Below are 22,048 nucleotides of genomic sequence, written 5' to 3'. Positions count from 1 at the left end.
GTGAAGGTCTGGGGCTGCTTTTCTGCTTCTGGACCTGGACGACTCCATATTATCCAAGGAACCATGAACTCTCCGGCATATCAACAAATTCTTGACCAGAATCTCCTGCCATCAGTCAGGGAGTTGAAGCTGGGACGAAAATGGATTATGCAACAAGACAATTACCCAAAGCATTCCAGCAAAACTACAAAGGAATGGCTTCAGAGAAAGAGGATTCGTACTCTGGATTGGCCCAGTCAAAGTCTGGACCTTAATCCAATTGAAATGTTGTGGCGAGACCTGAAGAAGTCGGCACATACCAGATGTCTCTCCAACCTCTCTCAACTGGCGGGGTTCTGCAAGGAGGAGTGGGCAAAAATCCCCATAAGCAGATGCGAGAGACTGGTTAGTGGTTACAGAAGACGTTTGGTTGAAGTAATGGCTGCAAAAGGAGGAGCCACAAGCTACTAATACAAGGGTTCACATACTTTTGCACATGTTAAATTTTCAGTTTTTGTGAAATAAACCACCTTTGCTGAATTAAATAATGAAAATCTATCTTTTTTGTGTGTGTGTCCATTATTTGGAAGGTGTGCTTTACAAATTGGGATTTGGATGTATGTGTAATAAGACATGCCTCCTCCAATACATGTGGAGTCGCAAGCCGCTTCTTTTTACCTGACAGTGGAGTTTCGCCAGGGGGACGCAGTGCGCGGGAGGATCACGCTATTACCCCCAGTCCCCCTCCGAACAGGTGCCCCGATTGACCAGAGGAGGGGCTAGTGCAGCGACCAAGACACATACCTACATCCAGCTTCCCACCCGCAGACACGGCCAATTGTGTCTAGGATGCCCGACTAAGCAGGAGGTAACACGGGGATTTGAACCACCGATCCCCGTGTTGATAGGGAACGGAAGAGACCGTTTATAGATTTCTCCTCAGCCTTTAACACAATCCAGCCACATCTGTTAGCAGAAAAGCTAATTCATCTTTTCAACCTGGATTTAATCTAGTTGGCTGGATACTGGACTTCTTGACTGATAGGTCCCAGTGTGTGAGGGTCAATGGCTCTTTTTCCAATCAGCTGTACTCTTCAACTGGTTCCCCTCAGGGCTGTTGTCTCTCCCCGTTACTCTACATCTTGTACACGAATGACTGTCGCAGCAACCATACCAATAGACACATATTCAAATTTGCGGATGATTCAGTGATTGTGAGTCTTCTTGAAGGGGAGGAGGAACAACACGGACCTGTGGTCGAGGTTTTTGTGTCTTGGTGTGATAAGTCCTTTCTCTGCTTAAATGTGTCTAAAACTAAAGACATGATAATCAGTTTTAGAAAGACTCCTCCTAGTCCTGTGTCAACCAGCATTAAAGGTGCTGACATTGAGCTTGTGGACAGCTACAAATATCTGGGGGTTGTTCTCCACAAAAAATACGCTTTGAAACTCACGTTGCTTCCACATCAAAGAAGGTCCAACAAAGACTATTTCCCTGAGGAAAATGTGGACATTTAATGTCTCCTCCCAGACGATGACTCTCTTTTATACAAGTTTTATTGAAACAGTTTTAATGTACTCTATTGTGGCTTGGTTTGGTAACTTGACTCTGGCCAATAAAAAACAGCTTGATAGACTCATCAAATGGACTAGCAAGATTTCAGGGAGGAGCCAAGCCCAGCTTACTGACCTTTATAATAGGAGGGTGTTCAGAAAGGCTACTTCCCTTCGGCCAGAGTTTGAGCTGTTACCCTCAGGTCGTCGGTTGATGATGCCCTGTATTAGGACTAAGAGATAAAGGGCTTCCTTTGTCCCCATTGCCATCCAATTGTTAAATAATAGATAGTATGTATCTTTTGTCTGCAGTTCACTTGTTTCCTTGGTCTGTGTGTTTCATATTTTATATTTGAACTACTTTGGTTTTCCTTGCCCACTATGTCCTGTTTGTCAATTCTGCCTTGGTGTTTGTATGTTTTGTCTTTGTGTGAGAGCTTTTATACTGGCTGCAAACTAATTTCCCTGCAAGAGACAATAAAGATACTTTGACTTTTTTTTTTTACTTTGACTTGACCACCACGCCACCCGGATGCCCTATAGTATACATTGGGTACCCAATTTTGTTTCGTTTCAACTTGTTTACTAGGAGTGTTTTCACATGGATCAAGGTGTATCAAGCCAAGGATAAAGACATTCCTTTCTGGGAGGTTTAACTGTTCATTGTTCTTCAACAGGGCAAAATTTCACTTTTGATTAAGACTGAAAGAAAAAAAAAAGATTTTGATTTTTTCCCTTCTAAACTATCTCTATATTGTCGTCATTCATGTGAATTTCATTCTTTCATTTATAAGTCAAAACTTATAAATTACAGCAGGAGATAATTTATTCGATTTTTTTGTACATTTACTTAATTTCTAAGTAAAGACACAAAATAAAAATAAAATAAAGGACAAACATCTGTCTGAAAAGGTTGACATTTATTTGAAGGAAGATAGTTCCAGTCCATTGTTTGATTATTTGGACTTAGGTAGCACACTACCAGATCCGGAATACATTTCCTTGTTACAGTACAATTTAAATCTGGTTTCAGCTTGATTTATTTCTATGTAAATGTAGCCCGTGGAATTAGATACCACACAGGACACAATTACTTCCGGGGTTCTTGTAGCTTTAATTTTATTGTTTGAACCTTCGAATGCAGATCGTTTTACTGAGTGCATAAATTCATGTGTCTTTCGAGCAAACAGCTCATAAATTTTCAGGGATGTGGCAAGTTTAACAGAAAAGATTTTAAAAGGAAAATAATAAATACAAAATACGGTGCAAAATACGGCAGTGGACTATGTATGTTAAACAGGGTTTAACAAAGACATGTGGAACTTCCTGAAGATTGCGCAACTTCTCACTCTGTCAGTTACCTTTAAACAGAATTCAAATGCATATAAAACCTTTACATTTCCCTTACTACCCAAATACAATGGCATGGTGTGGCTTTATGCACGCCAACATTACCTTGTCATGCCTGCAATGGCGAACAGTGGTCGACGGCTCGCGCCCAAAATCACCGAACATCAACTCCAGTAGCGTCTAAATCAAACCATCTTGTCAAATTACCGACATACAATATTGTTTGGAATAATGTTACAGGTATATTTCACAAGATATTTACACCTACTTACTACGGAGTCAGAGCACCGTCACACCGCAATCTTCAGGTGGTTCACACAAGAAAAAAAGAAAGAATACCCAAGATGCACTTGGATAACTTGCAGAAAGAGTACCCAAGATGCACTTGGATAACTTGCACGGAGTTACAATAAAAGTCCGCAACACTGCCACTTACTGGTCAAAACATGCAATGACAACCAAAACTATAAAAATACACTCACAATCTGCTTCACAATTTAAATACATCAAATGACATTTTACATGGCTTGACAGTGTAACAATTACATATATTAACAGTTAAACTATACTAAATTTAAGTGGAAAATCATTTAACATATTTAACAGATTTACCACCCGGCTACATAAAGAGGGACAAATGGATACTTGGTTACATAAACAGTCAGTCAACTACCACTACTTCATAAAATTTACACCATTCGCTACAAATGGAAAGCCCCAAAACATCATTAGGGAACAAGACACTCCGTTCATGCTGTGTTCTCGCTCCTTTAATTTAAAAACTGTTACCAGAGCATCAAATCACACACCACCCAACTCAGTAATAGTTTCTTTTCACAGTCAGTTAGGATGCTGAACAGCCGACACACCCATATGCACCTTGCATTGGTGTGTTATTGTGTACAGTATATTGTTTAAATAATATATGAACTCATTGTGTTAAAGTCTGTTTTGTTTTTTGTTTTTTTGGGAGGGGGTTTGGGCGGGGATGATGTGTCCTTTAGTCCTTTGTCATTGTGTCCCTTGTGTTTAGGCAGAGAGAGCCAGACCACAATAATTTCATTGTATTCTAAATAAATATTACAACAAAGTTGAACTTGAATCGAAATGACATTACCAATAACATGACACATTTTTGATCTCAATTAAAAAATGTTTTTTCTCTTGCCCCCTTGCAAAAGCAGGTCAGAGTCCACAGAGGCTTGTGAAATGAGCTCAACACATTTCAACCAATGCATTCTTTCACCACAGTTACTGGAATTCAGATACAATTAACTTTTATTTTACATCAACTTTGCAAAACACACTACATGAATTATTAATCAAATGCACACATACTTGTCTTTTAATGGACATTTCAAGTCATTCGTTTAAAGAGAAAAGTATCAGATTTGGAAAACTCTTATTTTTTTAAACCCTTTCTTACTGAAAAATTCATATTCTTATTTATCCATGGCTATTCCAGTCGGTTTTGTCCTCTGTATTCTCTTGTTTTATTTGATACTTTTGTTCAAGGCCGCTCAAACTGATCACCAACCCAAACTGCATATTATTAATGGACTTACTATCGAAGTAATTTTACTTCAACCGGCAGTTAGTAGTCAACTTTGTGAGGTCAACTGAATGTTCTCAAACAGCCCAGACAGCTCAAATAAGACATGAGAACAGGTCTGATGGTTTGGTCTCTGAGCCCATAGATTAGAGCACTCAGACACCTGGGCATGATTTGGAAGATAACAAAGAAAATGTTGTAGAGACGTACCAATAGCATCCTGTCTGCTGTACTTGCGAAGAGTGTGAGGATGACAGAGTGCACAGTAGAGATAAGAATCAAACCAAGCTGTATCAGGTGGAGCAAGAGTGTTTTACCTGCCTTAATGGCTGAAGCTTTGTCTGTGGAGGCAGACCTGGCTACAAGCATCACGCCAATATAAGACAGAATAATTGTCATCCCTACTGATATGAAGACAAAGCCAGAATAGGCTTTGTCATAGTAATAAGACATTGGTAGAAGAAGCAAAGACTCCTTGGAACAGAAATCCCTCATGGGCTGACTGGGTAAGATGTCATGTTTCAGACTTAGTAAAATAAAAACCCGGATGAGGATATTGACTAAACTGAAGGTCCAAATTACTTTGATGACTACAGCTGTATTCCTGATCGTGACGATTTCTGCATGTCTCAGCGGGAAGCACACGGCCACGTATCTCTCCACTGACATCACCATCAGTATGAGAGGGGAAATGGTTGCCACGAGCATCAAGATCATGACTAAAACACCACACAGATAGAGCGTCAGTCTTATTCTGCAAGCAGCCAGTAAGAAAAGAGTTTTGCTCAATGTCAGCTGAGCTGTGTCTGCGAGTAGGAGGTTGAAGAGAAGAATGTAACGGGAGGTCTCACAGAACACTGGCCTGCTTCTCAGTGTAAACAAAAGAACACAATTAATGTAGAGGAAAGTACAGCAAGACCCAACTGACACAATGGCAAATACCATCAACTCTTCTCTTGTCAGGTATAGCAGGCCATCTGTAGTATTAGCCATAAGTTTTTTCTGAAGTCAGCATATCAGGACAACAATTAAAAACAAAAATAAATGTCTCTTGTCCTTAATGAGAATCACTGTAAAGTTGGTGAGTGATGTCCATTGTTGTTCACTGGAATCACCTTTTTTCCCCCTTAGTGACTATAATGCCTTCGGTATTGTAACTGTGACTACAGAGCTGCACAGGTAAACTTGACTTGTCTGAAGAAAAAAGGCAGAAAAGATACCACAATAAAGTGCAAGATCAGTCAAAACAGTCAAAAAACCTTCCAGCGCCTTTGGAGCACAGAGTCCTGTTTACACAAGCAACTCAGAATCATTTAGGTCCCATGTTGTCATTTAGCAGCTGGCAGTCTTTGCCTTGTGCCTGCAAGGACAGGGCTGACCTGCCTGCACTCCAATTATATGAGGATTGCTTATATCACCCACTTCACATTACACCATCACGTGTCGGTGTCATCAGAAATGGGTGATGTAATTCCTTAACCCACCCATTCCCATGTACACAAACATTAACGGAGGTAGGAAGATTCCACCCTTTTTTTTGTAATTCTGGCTTTATGTCTCAAAATTCATATTGTTTTTTTCTTGAAGCTGTAAAACTATATCATATTCCTGTTTTTTTTTCTCAGAATTGTGACTTTTTAATTCAGAATTATGATTTAATGTTTTTACTTAAGGTAGTTCATAAGTGTACTTGGTATCACAACAGCTTAGGCTGAAGATCGATGATAGACTTTGTGGTCATATAATGAGATCTGCTGTCATATGTTTTGGACACTTGGGTGAAGAGAGGAGCAGAGCTGTCAACTGATCACCACTTGGTGGTGAGTTGGATCAGATGGCGGGGAAGGCTGCCGGACAGACCTGGTAAACGTGTAGTGAGGGGGAACTGGGAATGTCTGGCAGAGGCCCCTATCTGTGAGTTGTTCAAATCCCACCTCCGGAAGAAGTTCTCGTGTATCTCAAGGGAGGCTGGGGTCATGGGTGGGCCATGTTCAAAGCCTCTATTGCACATGTGCAGGTAGGAGCTGTGGTCATAACGTCATCAGTGCCAGTCGATGTGGCAACCTAAGAACCACACAAACCTCCCCTTTCAAAGAGACAATTTTTTTCCTCATGCTTTGACCAAACGCCAACCTTTAATACTTTAAGTAAGTGCAGAATATGACCGTGCTCATGCAGCTGCCTCGCACACGGCGTTTAAACTCAGCAGGTCTGATCGCGTGTTGCACCCTAACCAAAATCTTGTTTTCAGAGAGAAAAGTAAAGAGCTTTTCTTGTGTGCTTCTCTATGTTTGGGCAATATGTGTGTATTTTTACAGCTTTAACCATAAACCCCTCTCTCTTCTGTCTTTTTGTCTTTTTTTGGTGTTGTTTTGTTTGGGTTTGCTTGTTTTTTTTTTTTATAAATGATGTTGTGACAGGAGTGATGGAGAGATCCTTTGCCAAGGGTTTGTGATTTTTATAGAAAACAAACTTTTTTGCGGTCTGTGTGCCAAAAAGAAAAAGAAAAAGAAAAAAGTTGCCACTCAGGAGATTGTTACGATAATCTGGACCTTCTCTTTTGTCAGGACAGACCCTGGACCCTGTTCACAGGCGGTAATGTTTTCGGTGTAATACCTTGTTTGAATCTCAACCTGTGTCAATGTTTAACCGCAGTTTGTTCTGTTCGATTGCAGTTTAGGAATGGTGGAGCGTGGCTGTGTGGAAGGGGTTTCAGTCTCACACATAGGTAGCTGTCACTGTTTATTTCACGTCCTGGGATACATATAGGAGATCAGATTTATTTATTTTTTATTGCTAAAGTCTCTCTCTCTCTGTCTCCTCTCTGTATCCTCTCTCTCTCTACACCTTTAACTTTTTTAAGGTCTCACAGGGAAACAGGTAATCTAAAAAAAGAAAAAGAGACCCATTGATCGCTGTCTGTCTTAATTGCCTTTTCTCATGAAACTCTTTTGCTCACTCACTCTCTCTCTCTCTCTCTCTCTCTCTCTCTCTCTCTCTCTCTCTCTCTCTCTCTCTCTCTCTCTTCTCTCTCTCTCTCTCTTTCTCTCTCTCTTATCACAACCTCACACACATTCTTTCTGTTATTTTGGCCCACAGATGCTAATTTAATTACCTGAAAAAATAACTTTGCTCCTAGCCCCTTATCTGTGGCACTGATGAAATGGGACAGAAAATGCTGCTAGTTAGCACAAAGAATTTCCCAGAAGATGCTCTATTTCCAGTTAAGCTGCAGTTGAGCTTTTGTTCCTCACTAGGGTACCTCCGATTTTCTCCCCCTCTCCCCCCTCCATGGGGGTGTGAGTGTTGGTTGTACGCAGTTGGATGGGAGATGTTTTGCAGTTCCGGCGGGGTAGTGCGCTGTTGCCGGGTCAAAGGGTGGTGGGACAGGACTATATGCAGAGAGAGACGACCTGTGAGTTCATTTTATGATAATCACAGTCTGTACGGCGTGACTGTGGCCGACATCAACTGCAAATAAAAGCAATGCTCAGTTACAAGCCCTGTCAGTGTGTGTTCTTTAATAGCAGTGAAAGTTACAACCTTTTACTAAACTGCTGTAAACTTAATTAACGACAAACCAGCAACCTTGGTCAATCATTATCATCACATTTTTTTAGTTTTAAATCAAGGAAAACGTATTATATCCTCAGACAGACAAGTAATCTAAACTTAGGAAAAAAGTAAGGAAATTTGTGTTTGGTAGATTATTTCTTTGTTGTAACAATGCTTCTTGGCAATAAATCTTATACCAGGCAGCTGATTGTCAGCACCTGGGGTACCAGAAGCTCAAAACAAGAGTCAACAGCAACAGCAAAATAAGCTGTTTGGCATTGGCAGAGAAGATTTGGCAAGTTTTTCATGGGCAAAACCCACATACTCAGCTCTGCAGCTCATCCCACAAATGCATGTTCCTTACAAATGTGGCACCATTTAAAAGGGAAATAAACAAGCTCTCCAACGGTATAAGATTTATTGCCAAGAAGCATTGTTACAACAAAGAAATAATCTACCAAACACAAATTGCCTTACTTTTTGTGCTAAGTATATTTTAGCTAGCTAGGTATGGCAGTAATATCAGCAGCCAGTGCCACTTTGCTAGGCTTAACTCTGTGACTGTGAACCATACCGTTAATCAAGTTGGGCTGGAGGCCAGTGGCATATGGCCAGGCAGGGAGGAAAATAGGTCAGAAACTGGCAGGTTTAATAACAGAATATAAATCACTCTGATAGTCTGCTTAAACAATGTTTGGATTTTACCAAATTATGCTAATGCTAGATAGTTGTGGGAAAATGGCGGCGCGAATTCACGTTTGCAGCGGACTCACCCAGTACCATCCATGCAGTGTCTTTGTCCACGTCTGCAGTTAAGTTTTGTCTTTGTTTGTTGGCGGGGAGAGCTGGCGCTGCATTGGTTAGGAGAACTTGGTCTGCTGCGTCTTGTGGGCTCAGGGACCACGGCCCTGCCTGGAGCTGTGACTGAGGGGGTAACACCAAGGGCGATCCGACAGGATGCAGAAGCGGGGCAGGCTAAGCTAACTGCTTGCCCATGCAGACCATCAGTTTCAATAGTCATCCTGGCTGGCGTTCGTTCCCTTGGACAGTTTTTTTAGTTTGGATATATGTGTTATGTTAGATATGTGTTAGTATGTGTGTTCTTGAAGTTCTTGTAGTTTTTGGATATGTGTTTTTGTCTTTGTGTTGCACTTCTGTGAGCTGGGGAAAATGATGTTTCGTCCTGATTCATGGACAGGTTTGGAAAATTTGAAAAGTTGTTTGCAGCCTGTGTATATTTGTAACATGAATTAATTCCAGATTAATGTAACTATCAAAGAGACTGTGTTCTATTCATATTTTGTATTATTCTCTTATTTAGTGGTAACAACACCGCTGATACAGATACACAAGAGAGTGCACTTATAGAGAGATTTTATTGTCATCAGCTGTAGTTTTGTGCACTGCCAACAGTGTCTAGATCTAGAATGACTTTGATTAGCGTTCCAGTGTTCAGAGCAGAGTTGTCTCACCCGGTTATATTTTATTTACAGTTTGTCAAATGATATCAATCAAGTTTTGCAGTCTATGCACACACACGTAAACCCATGGAACCCTGAAACCAAAGACCCCCCTCACACACACACACACACACACACACACACACACACACACACACACACACACACACACACACACACACACACACACACACATAACAAATCCCAATTTAACCCCTGCTGCTTGATAACTTTGGATTTGTAGTGCTATGATGTATAACAAGGTAATATACGAGGTGTGTGAGATCAAATGCCGTTATTGACGATGTCATTCATATCCTTGTCTCCACTTGCGCTAACTCCTGCGCCATGTTATGTTAATGTGTGCATTTGTGATTTCATTCATTGCTGAGGTGCGTTTGTGTTTGGATTCATTGAGCAAGTAGGTTTGTGTGTGGTTTCATTGACGAGTCGGATGCTGCCCATACAGAGTTTATTGTGCACCACCAGGCTTTCCATGCCAGAGACGCCACTGTTACTAAGTGATACATAAAACAGATAAAAGAGAGGTGGTTATGTGTCACAATGTGTGAAAGATAAGGGTTTAGGTAAGTAAGTTAGATGAGGTATTGCATATTTTTTATCACTGGTATTTCTTGTTACTTTTGTGCCTTGTGACCACAAGTATCAAATATTGACCTTGACTGCAAAAGGGCAGGTACATACATGCAAGGCATCATGACACAACACTCTGGCCTGCTGCTTCAACATCTCCCTTCCTTTTGAAGTACAGTACAGAACTTCATTAGCAAAAGTAATTTTGGAGGACATAGTAGAACTTCAATTTGAATATTTGCATATCCTGTCAAAGACATGGATAATAACCTACTTCGTTACACCCACAAAACACAATTAGCTTTTACTTGATTAAAAGTTTACAGTTGTAAATGAATAAATAAATAAAAATAAAAAATAAAAAAGTCGTCTGAGTAGCGTAGCGGTCTATTCCGTTGCCTACCAATACGGGAATCGCCGGATCGAATCCCCGTGTTACCTCCGGCTTGGTTGGGCGTCCCTACAGTCACAATTGGCCGTGTCTGCGGGCGGGAAGCCGGATGTGGGCATGTGTCCTGTTCGCTGCACTGGCGCCTCCTCTGGCCGGTCAGGGTGCCTGTTTGGAGGGGGATTTGCTTGATCCTCCCATACGCTACGTCCCCCTGGCGAAACTCCTCACCGTCAGGTGAAAAAGAAGCGGCTGGCAACTCCACATGTATCGGAGGAGGCATGTGGTAGTCTGCAGCCGTCCTCGGATCGGCAGAGGGGGTGGACCAGCGACCGGGACGGCTCAGAGAACAGGGTGATTGACAAGGTCCAATTGGGGAAAAAAACGGGGGTGGAAATCAAAAAAAAAGAAAAACGTTTACAGCTGTTACAGGCATAAACAAAGCATCAGTAAGAGAATAGAGCTCACTATCTGTCAACTAGCATCGGTATTTCAGTGAAAGGATTTGACAATGAATATTTCGAGGAAAAATAATGTTGTGATCCACTAAAAGGCTGTAACAGAAAACCAGGTATAATATGAATGACATGACATATTTTTTTTATCTCAAAAAGAAAACAGTATTTTCTCTGATCCCCTTGCACAGGCAGGTCGAAGCAAACATAGCTGCCTACATTGCATCATAAAAGAAAAAACTTCACAATGTGCAGTAAGTGCAACAAATTTAAAATCGATTCACTCTTCATTCATGTTTACTGGAATAAGGATTACAGGATCTTTTTGTTTCCAGTTGACTAAAGAGAAAAACATTAGATAAATGACTTGTCAAATGCATAGTTATCTTTGTGAAATGCCATGGACACACACTCTGTCAATTTTATATGTTCCATTCAAAAGTCATTCATTTAAAGGGGGAAATATTCTTAAACACAGGAGTTTCATTTTATGAAAAATCAATTTGAATTTTGTCTTTTACTTAGAAATGTATGTGCTTTTCTCTTAATTTTGGTGTTATTTTCTTGTTTATATGTGACTCATTGATCGTGGAATATTATCTTGCTTTTATTGCATTATTTGTGACTTTTGTCACAGACCACTGGAGATGAGACTTAGATTTCATTTGGGTTTTGCTGTATGAATAAAGCACTACTGAAAGCAATTATTCTAACATGCAGTTGGTATTAGCGTTTGTGGGGAAAACCGAACATTTCTGTTGACAGCTGAAGTAAGACATGAGAACATGTCTGATGGTTTGGTCTCTGAGGCCATAGATTAGAGCACTCAAACACCTGGGGAGGATGTGGCAGATAACAAAGAAAATGTTGTGGAGACGCACCACCAGTAACTTGTCTGCTGTAATTGCTAAGAGTGTGAGGATGACAGAGTGTATAGTAGAGGGAAGAATCAAACCAAGCTGTATCAGGTGGAGCAAGAGTGTTTTACCTGCCTTAATGGCTGAAGCTTTGTCTGTGGACGCAGACCTGGCTACAAGCATCACGCCAATATAAGAGAGAATAATTGTCATCCCTACTGATATGAAGACAAAGCCAGAATAGGCTTTGTCATAGTAATAAGACATTGGTGCAAAAAAAAAAGCCTCCTTGGAACAGAAATGCCTCATGGGCTGACTGGATAAGATGTCATGTTTCAGATTTAGTAAAATAAAAATCCGGATGAGGATATTAACTAAACTGAAGACCCAAATGGTGGTGACGGCCACAGCTGTGCTCCTGATGGTGACAATTTCTGCATGTCTCAGCGGCAAGCACACGGCCACGTATCTCTCCACTGACATCACCATCAGTGTGAGAGGGGAAATGGATGCCACGAGCATCGAGGTCATGACTAAAACACTACACAGATAGAGCGTCAGTCTTATTCTGCAAGCAGCCAGTAAGTAAAGAGTTTCGCTCAATGTCAGCTGAGCTGTGTCTGCGAGTAGGAGGTTGAAGAGAAGAATGTAACGGGAGGTCTCACAGAACACTGGCCTGCTTCTCAGTGTGAACAAAAGAACACAATTAATGTAGAGGAAAGCACAGCAAGACCCGACTGACACAAAGGCAAATGCCATCATCTCTTCTCTTGCCTGGTATAGCAGGCCATCAGTAGTATTAGCCATAAGTTTTTTCTGAAGTCAGCATTTCAGGACAAGAATTAAAAACAAAAATAAATGTCTCTTGTCCTTAATGAGAATCACTGTGAAGTTGGTGAGTGATGTCCATTGTTGTTCACTGGAATCACTTTCCCCTATTTGACTACGACGCCTTCGGTATTGTAACTGTGACTACAGAGCTCCACAGGTAAACTTGACTTGTCTGAAGAAAAAAGGCAGAAAAGATACCACAATAAAGTGCAAGATCAGTCAAAACAGTCAAAAAACCTTCCAGCGCCTTTGGAGCACAGAGTCCTGTTTACACAAGCAACTCAGAATCATTTAGGTCCCTTGTTGTCATTTAACAGCTGGCAGTCTTTGCCTTGTATCTGCAAGGACAGGGCTGACCTGCCTACACTCCAATTATATGAGGATTGCTTATATCACCCACTTCACATTACACCATCATGTGTCGGTGTCATCAACAATTTAGAAATGGGTGATGTAATTCCTTAACCCACCCATTCCCATGTACACAACGGAGGTAGGAAGATTCCACCCTTTTTTTGTAATTCTGGCTTTATGTCTCAAAATTCATATTGTTTTTTTCTTGAAGCTGTAAAACTATATCATATTCCTGTTTTTTTTTCTCAGAATTGTGACTTTTTAATTCAGAATTATGATTTAATGTTTTTACTTAAGGTAGTTCCTAAGTGTACTTGGTATTACAACAGCTTAGGCTGAAGATCGATGATAGACTTTGTGGTCATATAATGTGATCTGCGGCCATATGTTTTGGACACTTGGGTGAAGAGAGGAGCAGAGCTGTCAACTGATCACCACTCGGTGGTGAGTTGGATCAGATGGCGGGGAAGGCTGCCGGACAGACCTGGCAAACGTGTAGTGAGGGGGAACTGGGAATGTCTGGCAGAGGCCCCTATCTGTGAGGTGTTAAAATCCCACCTCCAGAAGAAGTTCTCGTGTATCTCGAGGGAGGCTGGGGTCATGGGTGGGCCATGTTCAAAGCCTCTATTGCACATGTGCAGGTAGGAGCTGTGGTCATAAGGTCATCAGTGCCAGTCGAGGTGGCAACCTAAGAACCACACAAACCTCCCCTTTCAAAGAGACAACTTTTTCCTCATGCTTTGACCAAACGCCAACCTTTAATACTTTAAGTAAGTGCAGAATATGACCGTGCTCATGCAGCTGCCTCGCACACGCCATTTAAACTCAGCAGGTCTGATCGCGTGTTGCACCCCAACCAAAATCTTATTAGTTTTCAGAGAGAAAAGTAAAGAGCTTCTCTTGTGTGCTTCTCTATGTTTGGGCAATATGTGTGTATTTTTACAGCTTTAACCATAAACCCCTCTCTCTTCTGTCTTTTTGTCTTTTTTTGGTGTTGTTTTGTTTGAGTTTGCTTTTTTTTAAGTTTTTATAAATGATGTTGTGACAAGAGTGATGGAGAGATCCTTTGCCAAGGGTTTGTGATTTTTATAGAAAACAAACTTTTTTTGCGGTCTGTGTGCCAAAAAGAAAAAAGAAAAAGAAAAAAGTTGCCACTCAGGAGATTGTTACGATAATCTGGACCTTCTCTTTTGTCAGGACAGACCCTGGACCCTGTTCACAGGCGGTAATGTTTTCGGGTGTAATACCTTGTTTGAATCTCAACCTGTGTCAATGTTTAACCGCAGTTTGTTCTGTTTGATTGCAGTTTAGGAATGGTGGAGCGTGGCTGTGTGGAAGGGGTTTCAGTCTCACACATAGGTAGCTGTCACTGTTTATTTCACGTCCTGGGATACATATAGGAGATCAGATTTATTTATTCTTTATTGCCAAAGTCTCTCTCTCTCTGTCTCCTCTCTGTCTCCTCTCTGTATCCTCTCTCTCTCTACACCTTTAACTTTTTTAAGGTCTCACAGGGAAACGGGTAGTCTAAAAAAAGAAAAAGAGGCCCATTGATCCCTGTCTGTCTTAATAGTCTTTTAAACTCTTTTGCTCACTCACTCACTCACTCACTCACTCTCTCTCTCTCTCTCTCCCGCTCGCTCTCTTATCACACACTCACACACATTCTTTCTGTTATTTTGGCCCACAGATGCTAATTTAATTACCTGAAAAAATAACTTTGCTCCTAGCCCCTTATCTGCGGCACTGATGAAATGGGACAGAAAATGCTGCTAGTTAGCACAAAGAATTTCCCAGGAGATGCTCTATTTCCAGTTAGGCTGCAGTTGAGCTTTTGTTCCTCACTAGGGTACCTCCGATTTTCTCCCCCTCTCCCCCCTCCATGGGGGTGTGAGTGTTGGTTGTACGCAGTTGGATGGGAGATGTTTTGCAGTTCCAGCGGGGTAGTGCGCTGTTGCCGGGTCAAAGGGTGGTGGGACGGGACTATATGCAGAGAGAGACGACCTGTGAGTTCATTTTATGATAATCACAGTCTGTACGGCGTGACTGTGGCCGACATCAACTGCAAATAAAAGCAATGCTCAGTTACAAGCCCTGTCAGTGTGTGTTCTTTAATAGCAGTGAAAGTTACAACCTTTTACTAAACTGCTGTAAACTTAATTAACGACAAACCAGCAACCTTGGTCAATCATTATCATCACATTTTTTAGTTTTAAATCAAGGAAAACTTATTATATCCTCAGACAGACAAGTAATCTAAACTTTGAAAAAAGTAAAGAAATTTGTGTTTGGTAGATTATTTCTTTGTTGTAACAATGCTTCTTGGCAATAAATCTTATATCAGGCAGCTGATTGTCAGCACCTGGGGTACCAGAAGCTCAAAACAAGAGTCAACAGCAACAGTAAAATAAGCTGTTTGGCATTGTCAGAGAAGATTTGGCAAATTTTTCATGGGCACAACCCACATACTCAGCTCTGCAGCTCATCCCACAAATGCATGTTCCTTACAAATGTGGCACCATTTAAAAGGGAAATAAACAAGCTCTCCAACAGTTTAAGATTTATTGCCAAGAAGCATTGTTACAACAAAGAAATAATCTACCAAACACAAATTGCCTTACTTTTTATGCTAAGTATATTTTAGCTAGCTAGGTATGGCAGTAATATCAGCAGCCAGCGCCACTTTGCTAGGCTTAACTTTGTGACTGTGAACCATACTGTTAATCAAGTTGGGCTGGAGGCCAGTGGCATATGGCCAGGCAGGGAGAAAAATAGGTCAGAAACTGACAGGTTTAATAACAGAATATAAATCACTCTGATAGTCTGCTTAAACAATGTTTGGATTTTACCAAATTATGCTAATGCTAGATAGTTGTGGGAAGATGGCGGCGCGAATTCACGTTTGCAGCGGACTCACCCAGTACCATCCATGCAGTGTCTTTGTCCACGTCTGCAGTTAAGTTTTGTCTTTGTTTGTTGGCGGGGAGAGCTGGCGCTGCATCGGTTAGGAGAACTTGGTCTGCTGCGTCTTGTGGGCTCAGGGACCACGGCCCTGCCTGGAGCTGTGACTGAGGGGGTAACACCAAGGGCGATCCGACAGGATGCAGAAGCGGGGCAGGCTAAGCTAACTGCTTGCCCATGCAGACCAGCAGTTTCAATAGTCATCCTGGCTGGCGTTCGTTCCCTTGGACAGTTTTTTTAGTTTGGATATATGTGTTAGGTTAGATATGTGTTAGTATGTGTGTTCTTGAAGTTCTTGTAGTTTTTGGATATGTGTTTTTGTCTTTGTGTTGCACTTCTGTGAGCTGGGGAAAATGATGTTTCGTCCTGATTCATGGACAGGTTTGGAAAATTTGAAAAGTTGTTGGCAGCCTGTGTATATTTGTAACATGAATTAATTCCAGATTAATGTAACTATCAAAGAGACTGTGTTCTATTCATATTTTGTATTATTCTCTTATTTAGTGGTAACAACACCGCTGATACAGATACACAAGAGAGTGCACTTATAGAGAGATTTTATTGTCATCAGCTGTAGTTTTGTGCACTGCCAACAGTGTCTAGATCTAGAATGACTTTGATTAGCGTTCCAGTGTTCAGAGCAGAGTTGTCTCACCCGGTTATATTTTATTTACAGTTTGTCAAATGATATCAATCAAGTTTTGCAGTCTATGCACACACACGTAAACCCATGGAACCCTGAAACCAAAGACCCCCCTCACACACACACACACTCACACACACACACACACACACACACACACACACACACACACACACACACACACACACACACACACACACACACACACACATAACAAATCCCAATTTAACCCCTGCTGCTTGATAACTTTGGATTTGTAGTGCTATGATGTATAACAAGGTAATATACGAGGTGTGTGAGATCAAATGCCGTTATTGACGATGTCATTCATATCCTTGTCTCCACTTGCGCTAACTCCTGCGCCATGTTATGTTAATGTGTGCATTTGTGATTTCATTCATTGCTGAGGTGCGTTTGTGTTTGGATTCATTGAGCAAGTAGGTTTGTGTGTGGTTTCATTGACGAGTCGGATGCTGCCCATACAGAGTTTATTGTGCACCACCAGGCTTTCCATGCCAGAGACGCCACTGTTACTAAGTGATACATAAAACAGATAAAAGAGAGGTGGTTATGTGTCACAATGTGTGAAAGATAAGGGTTTAGGTAAGTAAGTTAGATGAGGTATTGCATATTTTTTATCACTGGTATTTCTTGTTACTTTTGTGCCTTGTGACCACAAGTATCAAATATTGACCTTGACTGCAAAAGGGCAGGTACATACATGCAAGGCATCATGACACAACACTCTGGCCTGCTGCTTTAACATCTCCCTTCCTTTTGAAGTACAGTACAGAACTTCATTAGCAAAAGTAATTTTGGAGGACATAGTAGAACTTCAATTTGAATATTTGCATATCCTGTCAAAGACATGGATAATAACCTACTTCGTTACACCCACAAAACACAATTAGCTTTACTTGATTAAAAGTTTACAGTTGTAAATGAATAAATAAATAAATAAAAATAAAAAATAAAAAAGTCGTCTGAGTAGCGTAGCGGTCTATTCCGTTGCCTACCAATACGGGAATCGCCGGATCGAATCCCCGTGTTACCTCCGGCTTGGTTGGGCGTCCCTACAGTCACAATTGGCCGTGTCTGCGGGCGGGAAGCCGGATGTGGGCATGTGTCCTGTTCGCTGCACTGGCGCCTCCTCTGGCCGGTCAGGGTGCCTGTTTGGAGGGGGATTTGCTTGATCCTCCCATACGCTACGTCCCCCTGGCGAAACTCCTCACCGTCAGGTGAAAAAGAAGCGGCTGGCAACTCCACATGTATCGGAGGAGGCATGTGGTAGTCTGCAGCCGTCCTCGGATCGGCAGAGGGGGTGGACCAGCGACCGGGACGGCTCAGAGAACAGGGTGATTGACAAGGTCCAATTGGGGAAAAAACGGGGGTGGAAATAAAAAAAAAAGAAAAACGTTTACAGCTGTTACAGGCATAAACAAAGCATCAGTAAGAGAATAGAGCTCACTATCTGTCAACTAGCATCGGTATTTCAGTGAAAGGATTTGACAATGAATATTTCGAGGAAAAATAATGTTGTGATCCACTAAAAGGCTGTAACAGAAAACCAGGTATAATATGAATGACATGACATATTTTTTTTATCTCAAAAAGAAAACAGTATTTTCTCTGATCCCCTTGCACAGGCAGGTCGAAGCAAACATAGCTGCCTACATTGCATCATAAAAGAAAAAACTTCACAATGTGCAGTAAGTGCAACAAATTTAAAATCGATTCACTCTTCATTCATGTTTACTGGAATAAGGATTACAGGATCTTTTTGTTTCCAGTTGACTAAAGAGAAAAACATTGGATAAATGACTTGTCAAATGCATAGTTACCTTTGTGAAATGCCATGGACACACTCTGTCAATTTTATATGTTCCATTCAAAAGTCATTCATTTAAAGGGGGAAATATTCTTAAACACAGGAGTTTCATTTTATGAAAAATCAATTTGAATTTTGTCTTTTACTTAGAAATGTATGTGCTTTTCTCTTAATTTGGTGTTATTTTCTTGTCTATCTGTGACTCATTGATCGTGGAATATTATCTTGCTTTTATTGCATTATTTGTGACTTTTGTCACAGACCACTGGAGATGAGACTTAGATTTCATTTGGGTTTTGCTGTATGAATAAAGCACTACTGAAAGCAATTATTCTAACATGCAGTTGGTATTAGCGTTTGTGGGGAAAACCGAACATTTCTGTTGACAGCTGAAGTAAGACATGAGAACATGTCTGATGGTTTGGTCTCTGAGGCCATAGATTAGAGCACTCAAACACCTGGGGAGGATGTGGCAGATAACAAAGAAAATGTTGTGGAGACGCACCACCAGTAACTTGTCTGCTGTAATTGCTAAGAGTGTGAGGACGACAGAGTGTATAGTAGAGGGAAGAATCAAACCAAGCTGTATCAGGTGGAGCAAGAGTGTTTTACCTGCCTTAATGGCTGAAGCTTTGTCTGTGGATGCAGACCTGGCTACAAGCATCACGCCAATATAAGAGAGAATAATTGTCAACCCTACTGATATGAAGACAAAGCCAGAATAGGCTTTATCATAGTAATAAGACATTGGTGCAAAAAAAAAAGCCTCCTTGGAACAGAAATGCCTCATGGGCTGACTGGATAAGATGTCATGTTTCAGACTTAGTAAAATAAAAATCCGGATGAGGATATTAACTAAACTGAAGACCCAAATGGTGTTGATGGCCACAGCTGTACTCCTGATGGTGACAATTTCTGCGTGTCTCAGTGGCAAGCACACGGCCACGTATCTCTCCACTGACATCACCATCAGCGTGAGAGGGGAAATGGTTGCCACGAGCATCGAGGTCATGACTAAAACACCACACAGGTAGAGCGTCGGTCTTATTCTGCAAGCAGCCAGTAAGTAAAGAGTTTCGCCCAATGTGAGCTGAGCTGTGTCTGCGAGTAGGAGGTTGAAGAGCAGAATGTAACGGGAGGTCTCACAGAACACTGGCCTGCTTCTCAGTGTGAACAAAAGAACACCATTTATGTAGAGGAAAGTACAGCTAGACCCGACTGACATAATGGCAAATACCATCATGTCTTGTCTTGGTAACAGGCCACTGGTAACATTGGCCATCAGTTGTTTCCCTGGTCAATATTCCAGAAAAAAATAAAAATAAAAATAAATCTTGTGACCTCAATGAGAATTATGGGTTTACGGTTAGAGTGTGATATCCATTGTTGTCCACTGTATTTACCTGTTTTTCCCTGTGTTACTATAACACCCTCTGAGACACTGACTATAGGGCTGTATAAATAAACTTGACTGGACTGAAGATCAGTGCATCAAAAATCCACAAAGTGCAGAAATCATCCGGTACCTTTGGAGCATTAGGTTTACACAAAGAACTTAAAATTGTGTATGACCTGTGTTGTCAGCAGTTGGAAGTCCTTGCCTTGTGTCCATGAGGACAGGGATGGTCTGGCGGCTTTGCCTGCCCTCCCATCATATATTTGTAATCCAGTTCACGTGACACTATCATGTCAGTGTCATCGCCAGTTTAGTAATGGGTGATCTCATCCTTTATCCCACCCATTCCCATATGCACACATACTTTAGTGAAGGTAGGAAGAGTCCCATTTATTCCTTTATCTACTATATTCCCATCTTTCTCTTATTGCCTCATGCCATGGATGTGTTTTTCAAGAAAGGTCTGTAGAAGTATATGAAGCAACATAACAGACAGATATGCTATATTACAGTAAAAAAAAAAAAAAACAACAATTGATCAAACTTTATATGGTGAGTTTGGTAAAATTGTGACAACTGACATAATATGGTGGGATACTTAAGCTTCGATATCTAGATCCTTCCTAAACTCACAAGGAGGTCTCAGATAACATAATACAGAAATTAAACTAATGATGTCACTTCTGAGGGCATGGCATACCGTTTTTGGACAACTCCTTGTTTCATGAGACATGATGGTAATTAAATAAAATGGCACAGCTTTTTGAGTTAAATAGTGTTAACATAAAAAAAGTGGTTAGCGCGGTCACCTCACAGCAAGAAAGTCCTGGGTTCGAGCCCTGGGGTAGTCCAACCTTGAGGGTCATCCAGGGTCAAACTCTGTACGGAGTTTGCATGTTGTCCCCGTGTCTGCGTGGGTTTCTTCCAGGTGCTCTGGTTTCCTCCCACAGTCCAAAGATATGTAGGTCAGATGAATCGGCCGTACTAAATTGTCCCTAGGTGTGAATGTGTGTGTGTGTGTGTGTGTGTGTGTGTGTGTGTGTGTGTGTGTGTGTGTGTGTGTGTGTGTGTGTGTGTGTGTGTGTGTGTGTGTGTGTGTGTGTGTGGTTCGGTGTGGGCCCTGTGATGGCCTGGTGGCTTGTCTAGGGTGTCTCCCCACCTGCCGCCCAATGACTGCTGGGATAGGCTCCAGCATCCCTGTGACAGAGCAGGATAAGCGGGATGGATGGATGGATGGATGGATGGCTAGATGGATAGAAAATAAAACATTGAAAAAGTCAACTTTTTTTCTTTTTGATGCAATGTTGTTGTTTTTTTAAAGCCTATCTTTATTACATTTTCATATACAACAACACCGAACACAACAGCTCAGACACGACATGACAAAATGAGTAAGTAAGTAAGAGTAAGAAGTCAAAATAAAAAATAGTGGCTATTATCCCCATTCCCAACCCTCACCACCCCCTACAACGGAGAAAGGCAACATCAAATAAATCAATATGTAAACAAATAGCAAAGTTACAGGAAAACTGGTTTTGCAATAGAAAAGTTACAGGGACAGGCTAGGCCAATTTAAGAAACGCTTGTAATATGGAAGATGACAGCGTAGGTCCAATATGTTCCAAACTTTATAGAAGGCGTCCAGTGAGGAGTGAAGCATACATGAGATGTATTCATTGGGCATAAACTCCATTATAAGATTGTGCCATGGCTTTTTTGTTGGAGCAACATCCTTGATCCAAAAGAGCAAAATATTCCTCCTAGCGGCAAAAGTCAACAGACTGAATTGTCTCTTGTGTTTGATATTTATAATATGACCATCTGTAAGACCCAGAAGGAGGCACATAGGATCTAACGCTATTGGAACACTAAAAAATAACACAGTTCATCCACAATGCCAGACCAGTAGCTTTGTAGCTTCACACATGACCAGAAACAGCAAATGTAATTGCCAATTTCAGAGTTACACTTACAGCAGAGCGGAGACACATTAGCATCCATCTTGTTTTTGAGAGCAGGTGTTATATGCATACCATGTAAAATGTTAAACTGAGTAGATTTGGTTCGATTACAGACAGATATTTCCATAGCATGGGTCCACACTTCCTGCCAATCTGGGTTGTCAGTCGAGATGTCCAAGTCTCTCTCCCAGGCTTGCTTAATAGCTTGGGAAGTTAGAGATGAGTTGGAATTTAGGGCTTGATAAAATACGCTAATGCAAACCATTGTGCACTTGTGAAGACAAGGCCCTTTCTACATGTGAGGTGGCACTAATGGTTGTTAATGTGGTAT

The 22,048-nt window shown here is 41.3% G+C and overlaps 3 protein-coding genes across 3 annotated transcripts; all 3 read right to left on the bottom strand.

Annotated features, from left to right (window-relative positions):
- Nucleotides 1-4,497: 4,497 nt before the first annotated feature.
- On the bottom strand, nucleotides 4,498-5,379 carry LOC130116364 (odorant receptor 131-2-like). The gene has a single exon (XM_056284281.1). It carries the CDS (start codon nucleotides 5,377-5,379, stop codon nucleotides 4,498-4,500), a length of 882 nt encoding a protein of 293 aa, XP_056140256.1.
- Nucleotides 5,380-11,590: 6,211 nt separating this feature from the next.
- Nucleotides 11,591-12,550, bottom strand: LOC130116363 (odorant receptor 131-2-like). The gene has a single exon (XM_056284280.1). The coding sequence runs from the start codon at nucleotides 12,548-12,550 to the stop codon at nucleotides 11,591-11,593; it is 960 nt and encodes a 319-aa protein (XP_056140255.1).
- Nucleotides 12,551-18,688: 6,138 nt separating this feature from the next.
- LOC130116362 (odorant receptor 131-2-like) lies at nucleotides 18,689-19,642 on the bottom strand. Its single transcript, XM_056284279.1, has one exon. The coding sequence runs from the start codon at nucleotides 19,640-19,642 to the stop codon at nucleotides 18,689-18,691; it is 954 nt and encodes a 317-aa protein (XP_056140254.1).
- Between the last annotated feature and the right edge of the window lie 2,406 nt (nucleotides 19,643-22,048).

This window comes from Lampris incognitus, chromosome 8 (genome assembly GCF_029633865.1).
Source record: "Lampris incognitus isolate fLamInc1 chromosome 8, fLamInc1.hap2, whole genome shotgun sequence".
In the NCBI taxonomy this organism is placed as follows: domain Eukaryota; kingdom Metazoa; phylum Chordata; class Actinopteri; order Lampriformes; family Lampridae; genus Lampris; species Lampris incognitus.
This window is presented reverse-complemented; position numbering and strand designations above follow the sequence as displayed.